This window comes from Mesitornis unicolor, unplaced genomic scaffold (genome assembly GCF_000695765.1).
Source record: "Mesitornis unicolor isolate BGI_N332 unplaced genomic scaffold, ASM69576v1 scaffold29151, whole genome shotgun sequence".
Classification (NCBI taxonomy): Eukaryota; Metazoa; Chordata; class Aves; order Mesitornithiformes; family Mesitornithidae; genus Mesitornis; species Mesitornis unicolor.
Window position 1 is genome coordinate 210 of NW_010166511.1, and position 8,895 is coordinate 9,104.

The following is an 8,895-nucleotide window of genomic DNA, read 5'->3' on the forward strand; positions in this document are numbered from 1 at the left end:
GAGCCAGTACTGTAGGGGAGTAGGCCTCAGGGTTAGGATGGTAAACAAGTCCCTCTTGAGATGTCAGCCATGGAAGAGGAAGGAGAGAAGAAGATCCGTCTCCAGTAAACTCCCCAATTTATAGTGAATGTGACATTTATGGTATGGAATAATATTAATTTGTCAGCCTTGGGTCACCTTGGGGTTGACTCTCCTAGGTTTCTGCTCCCCCCAGCCGCTGTACATGATTATCTCAAGACCTTGAGTACTATGGCAACCTACCAGAACTGGCCGATGGCCAATGTCTTATTGGCTTTGTTCCCATGAAATAGAGTGCTGTATTCCTTACAAAAGTTTTCCTCAACAGAAAACTGGCTCTAAAGTTCTGTCCCAGTAAACCAGGACAGAAGTGTAAGAGATTGTGGCTGGTATGGAGAATGCCAGTATATTCTGCCCCTGCACCATCTCTTGCAATACAAAACTAGGAGGATATCAAATGTTGCTTACAGGAGCTAAGCATAAAACAAAATCAGATCATTCATCTGTCAGTAGGTAGTGTGGAATTTCTTGCCAAAGGATGTAGAGGCAAAAGAATTTCAAAGAGACACTGGAGAAGGATTGGAGGAAATATTGGTTAAGGTTTAACAGCAAACGACACCAGGTCAAAGGAATCCCCCAAACCAGAAATAACTGAAGGCCGAGAGTACTTGGCAGAGGTGTGTACCCTGCACACATGTATTTTCCTATGGCATCTGTTTATCCCTACTTTGGTTGACACTAGACTAGTTGAATCTTTGGTCCGAACAACTGTGGTTATTCTTATGTGCCTCCTAGACTTTCCTAGATATCCAGTAAGGGTGAGCACCTCACTGGGAACCTCTCTTTTTCCATTTTTTCCTAGAAGTGTGAGAACTTAAGTTTGCTGGGTGTTCTATCTCATTATTAAATTTCAGCCAAAGAGATTAGTCTGCTCTAATGTTCTGGAAAGAGAGAGTGATGGGAAACAAAATTAGCCATAATCTTGTAGGGACATATTGAGATCTCTCACAAAACCTGTAGTCCTATGTTTGAGATGGGAAATAAGAAATATCAAAAAATTGAAGGGACTGACAGATAGTAAAGACTTCCTTTGCCTTTAGGGCTGTGTATGACAAAAGGGGTGGCATCTAGTTTTTGGTTGTTTTGTTGTGTTTGGGTTTTTTTTTCTCTGATTTTAACAGTTTGATTCTTTAGTTGCTACAATTTTAGAAGGAATTTTCATTTTATATTTGGTTTAATATATCTTATTGCTGAATTGCCAAACTGTGTTTATTCTAAGCTTTTTTTTCTTTTCTTTTTTTTTTATTTTAGGATTGTCCAGGATGTCTTCACTAACAGAAAAGGACAAACCAATTGTTCAACTTCTACTGAGCACCGGCACTTGTCCACGATGTATTTTGAGGTTCTGCTGTGTGGGAACACAGACGCTTTATCGACATCCATACAAGGTTTGTTCTTTGTATTCCTAGTTAGAATGTGATAACATATAGATGTTACTTTGTGTTCTTTGCACTGCCTTGAAGGAGAAGGTTGCTGTATTCTTGCACTCCTTGCCTGAGAGGAAAACGCTTTGCAAAATGAGTTATGAAAAATGCTGCTACACTGTGCAATTTTGAGAAATTACAGGAATCATAGAGAAAAACAGTTGTTGTGGCTTAGATATTAAGTTTGACTGTGAAAGTTTACGTATTCCTGAAAACACAAGAAAACAGGGTGTGTTAGATTCTGCACAGCATGGCTCTATCACTTTTAAAGCAGAGCAGCTATGACTGTTTCCTCTGTTCTTTTTCTTTTAATGTAATAAGTAGCAAAGTGGCTGTGGGCAGTGCAGCTGATGCAGAAGAGGTACCATCTATGCTCCAAACTTTTTTGTCTTATACGTTCTTCTTTCAGTAGAATTGGTAGGGGGATGTAACTGAAGAATTGCGGAACACAGGTTGAGGATAAATATTTTTCAGTCAGTCAAACGAAGTGTTATTAGGCTTCCTTTATAGCTGACCTTTGCACTGAAATTCAGTGTTCTTCAAATTTTTCCTAGCTGTGCATAATCATTCTTGCCTTTGTTCTTTTATTTGATACTCCTCAACTTGGTTTTGGCTATTTGCTCCTCCTCCATATTTTGAGACCTCTTTGAGACCTCTCTCATTATGTAGGACAAATAAACTGCCATTTGCCTGGTCTAATCCCTTGTCTTTATGCTTGCATCTTCTGGTGTCTGTCTTGAGTGTTTCACCTTTGTTCAAGTTCAGACTCACCAGAATTAATTTTTAAAATCTTTCTTTCTTATCCTTTTCCATTTTCTATTAATAATTTGAGAAGTGTTCATTCTGTATGCCGTTTTTTATTCTTTTGCATCTCTACGTGTTTTTCCTCTGAGTTTGCAGCAACACAGTAACTGCCGTCTTTGTTACTGAAGACCTTCTAATAAATCTTTCCTTCTGATCTACGTCTTGGCTCTATCTCTCATTCTTCCTAAAATCCAGAGACATACAGGTATTTCTTCTCTCTCCTCACCAGTACATGCTTTGATTTTTGTAGGCTTCTCTCTTTATATGAAGTTTTTCCTCTATGTATTTAATTTCACCCTCACCTGTATCTGCTCTCATTTTCTTCTCGTACAATAGTAGCCAACTCTCTTTCTAGTCTAGCTAATGGAGTTGGAGGAATTAAATTCTAACATAATCTAAATGACAAAAAGGCAATAAACATCTGTTTTCATCGAATAGCAATGGGGCCAGAGATAAAGGCATTTCTACAAGTCAGGTCTGTAAAATGTTTTCACTCTTCTTGGATGATACAGAAGTCTGTTCAGCAGAATTCAATTCCTCTGAATAACATTTTGACAGAAACTCAACTTGGAGCTTTTTAATTGTGTAGATGTGTTTTGGTATAAATTCCAAGTTATTAATTACGTACACTAGGCTAAACTTGAATGGTTAGTACTGCCTTTTAGAATTCTGTTTGTAAGTGCTTGTTACAGCATTGGAGAAAAGACAAAAAACAACAACAGTATGATTCCTCTCTTTGTGTTAGGATTTGATGAAGGATTTAAAAGAATTTCTGAAAAATAATGAAGAAAAAGAAGATACGGTTTGTTTTGGTGTAGTTGATCCACCTTGTAAGAGAACCAGACTTGAACACACAGAAGAGAGGCCTGATGATCTGAACCACAATGGAGCACTTCAGCAGATTCCTTCAATTAATGACGAAAATACTGCAATGGAGACCTCAGCTGTGAAGGTTTGCAATGTATGTTTGGGAATTCTTCAGGAGTTCTGCGAGGCTGACTTTGTTAAAAAGGTAAATAACCAGTACTTAACCTGTATGTGTACTTTTATTACAGTTGGGGCCCACAGTATAGTGCTGGTGATTGAAAACACTGTGCAGTTAAACAAATGATAGAAGGATACCAGAAAACAAACTGAAACATTTGCATGTTTTGAATATTTGAAGTGTAGATGGCGCCATTCAACTACTTACTGCTCGTGGACAGTGTGTGCATTCTTCCTGTGCAGCTGGGAAATAAAATCAGTAGGTGTGACCATATTTTACCCAGGCCTTGTCATAATGTAACTTTTTTAAAAAATAGCAGTGCAGGTGCAATTAAATGCCTGCTAGGAGCACATTTTCCTGAGAAAAGGCCTTGGATACATAGTTGAAGAATTTAGGAGATATCCTGAAGTTCAGCTGCTTAGATTATAAGGAAAACGTCACTGTAAATAGTGACTTCACTTTCACTATATGAGGGGAAAATGAGGAGGCATCAAATGCTGTGCTCTTCAACTTAACTGCATAGTCCTAATATAACATGAGTCTGCCTTTATAATAGCTTTACTATTTAGAAAGCCACAGAGGAAGAAAATGTTTTGGTGATACAACAGATTGTAGATAATTGAGAAAATACAAGTTAGGAGAGAATATGGGCATAAGGAGTGTTACAAACATCATCCTTGAGCAATAAAATTGCTTATGTGACGAACTGAAATATCAGCAAGAAAAATCACACTTACATGTGAGATGTTTAACAGAGTTTTAATAGAAACTAAATAGAGACTAAACAGACAGCACAGTATATAGTTTCTGTTATTTCAGTGCATGATGTTTCTTTTCTCTTTCTGTTGGCAGAGTGTATATATTTTTACAGAATCCGCTAAGACCTGGTTCAGAGTTACTCTCTTGAGCAGCAATGGATAATCTGACAGCTTTTGTTAAGGCTCCATAAAAACTGATTATTTTATAAGGAAATTTCCTTATCTGAGATGTTTATTTCACTTGAAAGCTCAGAATCTGTCTTTAACATTCACTAAAACCACTGACATTTTGGACAACTTCTCCATGTGTGCTTAAGTGTATTTCCAGTAGGCACATCTAGCCATCAGCTCGAGCTTCAGAAAATGCTTGATGTGGGTTCTTTCTTTATTTCCAGTGACAAACATGATTTTTTATCATCATGAAAAGTGATTACGAATTAATACTGTGGATACCTGTTTGTTCTTGTCTTATCCCAGGATCGTAAACATTTTTATTGTCATAGAATTGTATCACTGCCATGAAGTCCTTTGTTCTAGCCTTTGGTCACTGTGGTGTAATTTGTTGCACTAAGATTTCAGTATACAATTGGTCTTAGCCTTAAAATAGCAAGTTTCGTTGTTTCATAGCAATAAGGATACAGTTTATTAGTAACTTTTAGGTTTCTTTAACAACATAAAAAGTTTTATTTCAATAAGTTGTTAGGGATTACTCTGGTCTGTATGTTCGGCATCTATCTTGAACATGGATTTACCGTAATTATGCTGGAATAAAGAATATCCTGACAGATCATAAACTCGGTTCCATTGCTGTGATTTAATATTAAAATCCTTCTCTTACAGGTGTGCCAAAAGGTTAATTCTGCTGACTACCAGTTTACCAGTTTTGTATTTTCTGTGTCGCTACCCCCACAGCTGTCTGTCAGGGAGGTAAGTGTTTACAGATATTTCTTCGTAACTTAAATGCATATTAGAGAAAGTAACTGTGGAATGTACGAGCTGCAGGTGGTTTGATTTTTAATTGCCGTTGTTTAAAAAAAACAAAAACACATGCTAGAAGTGAAGTCTGCTCTGCTCTTCCTTTTGGGTGAGTTTTATTTTAATTAATAAAATGTCTGAGTCACCTTATTTTTCACTTAGCCCAGGAGTTACTTTACATCTGGAAATCTAAAAGGAGTTTCTTTAAACCCTCAGTGTATTGTTCCCTTTGGTACAGATGCCAGCTCTGCTTTGTGGATCTTCTCGGAGAAGGAACTGCACAGCTGGTGCCTTTCCTGAAGTAAATTATAATTGGTAGTGCAGAATATCAGTGACGGATTTTGCAGAATAACTCTTTATCTGTTCAGCATTTTAAATGATGTGAAAACGCACATTTTAATAGTCACCTGTCTTGGGCATTGTTGAAAGTCTGGATTTGTAAAACTATAGTTTATAGCAGTTATAAAACTACCAATTTTGATGGCATTTTAAATCAAATTGTTTACATTTAATTACAGAAGATGATGATGATAACATGGAGCGGTGTATAACTTTTTTTTTTATATTGAAGGGAAATGATAATCATAATATAGCTTGATCAACAAAACATCAATTTTTGCTTAGATGTGAGATGTTTTACAATGTTCCTCTGCATTCGGATAAAAAATGATGCAAAAATACTATTCTAAAGGGCACCATGTAAATCTTGATGATAGATGCCTGCTGTGGTAAGATGTAGAAACTTTAGAGAACATGGCAGAAAGAAGTGTGGGTCTTCTTGGATTTATATATAAACCTGTAGTGAGGTCTGTTCTCATCTCATACAGTTTGACTGGTAAATAATCTACTACACTTCTAGTGTTGATTTATACTGTAGTTCTGGCATCTCAGGCAAGTGCCAGTGTAATTGCTGTGTTGTGCTAACATATATTTTACTTCTAAGTCTTCTTGAACATAAGATTCTCTGCTTCCCATCTGAAATTAAGCATACTTGGTGTGTTTGCTTCAGCTGGTACTGTGCCTTGTGAAATAATACCAGAAAAAGTTGTTTTATGCTTTCTGGTTGGATGAACTCTCCTTGCACCATTTGATTTTATGGTCATCCAAAAAATAAGGTATGTCAGAAAACCACTTTCAGGCTAGGTGAGTATATGAGTGCACGTGTGTGTGCCTGTAATGCTCTGTAAAACTCCAAATGTAGATCAAACTTACTCCACTTTTATGCCCAATGTGAGCTTAGGTGTTTAAAAAAAGAAGAGCCTTGCTGTTTTTAGGGTACTATTGATCAGGTCTTTCTGTTTCCAGTCTCCCTTTGCTACTCATTACTGAGACCTCCCTTCCTCTGTAGCCTCAGTGAGCAAAACCAAAGTGATACACAGAATCTTTTGCATAGAGTCACAAATACAATTCTCATGTTATCAAGTTCTTAATACATTTCCATTATGCATCTTTAGCTTGACAGCTATAGTTTATCTAGCTTAAAAGCAGCAACTTATTTTTTTCCATAGCATAGCTATACAAGGATGGAGGCGAGGAAAGACCGATTTGATGGTACTGTTCTTTCCTCACCCTTCTTGTGTGCCTTTGCCAGAATGCCTCGGTAGAGGGTGTTGTTGCATTGCAGTTGTAGCTCAGTGATGCGGTCACACTAATCTGAACAAGCAGGGCAAGTGTTTCTGCTTTTGAGGCAGCTTTGACTGTAAAAGGAAACAAAAAATAAGAGTTTGCATCAGAGGGTTCCTCTTGCTGATTGAAATACTGATGATACACTGAGACTGCGTGGACAGTGAAAGCTGACTTGACAAAAGCACTTGGTAGGAACCCAGATTTATTACTTTATAGTAACTTTGTCTTCTGAATGCAATAAATTATCAATTTGATAAAAGGTATGAAATTTAATTTTTAACCTGTCCCTGCTTCATTCAAAGTATCTTGTCCTTATGTTCAAGCAAGCAAACAATACTACAGTGGTTGGTATAACCAAGCGAATTAAATTTGTAGTGTGAGTCCAGAAATGAATAGGTGGAGTGAGATGAGTGAGCAGGAAGCTCCAAAACCAAATCTGTTCTTTTAGGAAATGGTTTTGGGTTGAGAGCAGGTCTGCATTAGGAAGTTCCTGCTTTCCCTTCTCTTCCATCCCTTCAGTCTTGCCAAATGCTAAATCAGCTTTTTGTGTAGCTATGCTCTAACTGAAGGGATGAAAATAGGTAATGGTGGAGAAAGAAACTCTTTAAAATCATGGAGGTCTGTTTACCACTTATCCATTTATCACTTCAAAAAATAACTGGTAAAAACAATTCCTGTTTTACAGTTACAGAAAAGCAGCAAGTAATAGAATATGTCAAAATACCTCAAATGTCTCAAAATGGTTTGTGTTGAAAAGAGGTCTTTTGTTAAATTTTAATTTTTCAAACTTCATTGTTCAAGAACATATGTATTTTTATCATAAAAGGACACCCCAAAGACAGCCTCCCGCTGAGCTTTTGTATGACACACAGATTTTCTCTGACTTCTTTTTAGCAAAAATCAGAAACTGTCTTTTAATATTGCCTTCAACTAATTTAATTATGACAGTTGTCGTCCTGCCAAGTCTAAAATGTACGATAGGAGCTGAAGAAGAGCAGGACATAAAATTTAAATTTGCATAGGATTTGTATCTGTAATGCAAAGAAGCTATCACCTCTTTCCACAAGTAGGATGTTTGATTAAAATAAATCATAAGTACAGGAGTCCCAAGTTTATGTTAGACAACTTTATTAGAATATGAAGTGAGTCATGCCCTTCAAAAGAGTGACTGTTAGCTATGTCTGTAGTCTCAGTTGTGATCCATCATCTTGGTACTTGCTACAAGGACATTGATGCAAATAGCATCTGTAGTCGTTACTCCCTGTAGGACTGGGTATACCTCATCATGGAATTCCCCATCTCGAAGCTCTTTTCTAATACAGTGAAAAAATGCAGTGTCTGGGATTGCACATGGTATTTCAACTGTTGCCACTGTGATCCCTCAGATAGCATTAGAATAATATCCTGCAGCTTGTAATCAATATAGTGCCTGAGTGAGTGTATTTCAGAAATATATTTGCTGTTAAGCATTGCCCTGCAGGCTTGAGCTCTGTAATGAGCATTTTTCATTTTCAAACCACTTTACAAACAAAGTAATTATGAAGTGGAGGGATCTGATCCCCTGCTTCACATACAGCTGGGAGAGAGTAGAGCAAGAGAATGAAGGCACAGGAGTAGAGGGGTTTGGCTGGCTTGGTGGTTGAATGTGATTTGGAATTTGGGATCTTTTGGCTTCTGTGCTCATAGTACCTTAATCTATTGTTTCCTCTTAACTGAGGAGGGAAAGTAATTTATTTAATTCTCTTTCAGTTTTGAAGTAAAGAGAGAGGAGCTGAAAACTGACTTGTGGTCTCATTTTACGTAATTACTTACATGCAAAAGTTTTCTCTATTTTATAATTGTGCCCCTGTAAAAAGGGGAACGGAATGAGATTAGCCACCTGTCTGAGAACCAAACTACATGTGCTTTATATCAAGGCATATGAGATTTTTTAAATTTGGTATTTGTCAAATGCATATTTCTAGATCTGGTTCTGTGGTTGTCATATTCTCTAGTTCAGAATTATGTTCAAGGAATTTCAGTTGGAAACTATTTTTGTTTATGATTTTATCTAGGTTATTAGGCAAACAAGATTGCTTCACAAAACACCATGGATATGTTGTAATCTTACTCATCCTGTCTACATATGCAGGATAATGAATCACAGTGAATTTGAGTAAACAGTATTCCATTCATACAGCTATATTTATTTTTTTCAGTAGCGTGCTGTTTTGTGTATCATTTGTGTTCTCTCTCTGCCATCCCT

General features: G+C 37.0%; 1 protein-coding gene across 1 annotated transcript in view; it reads left to right on the forward strand.

The window, feature by feature from the left end:
* Positions 1–1,340: 1,340 nt before the first annotated feature.
* Positions 1,341–8,895, forward strand: part of PUS10 (pseudouridylate synthase 10) — a 30,026-nt gene continuing 22,471 nt past the window's right edge. The window contains exons 1-3 of the mRNA XM_010194982.1: positions 1,341–1,466; positions 3,052–3,318; positions 4,890–4,976. Coding sequence (XP_010193284.1) covers positions 1,341–1,466; positions 3,052–3,318; positions 4,890–4,976 — 480 coding nt within the window. The remainder of the gene's footprint in view (positions 1,467–3,051; positions 3,319–4,889; positions 4,977–8,895) is intronic.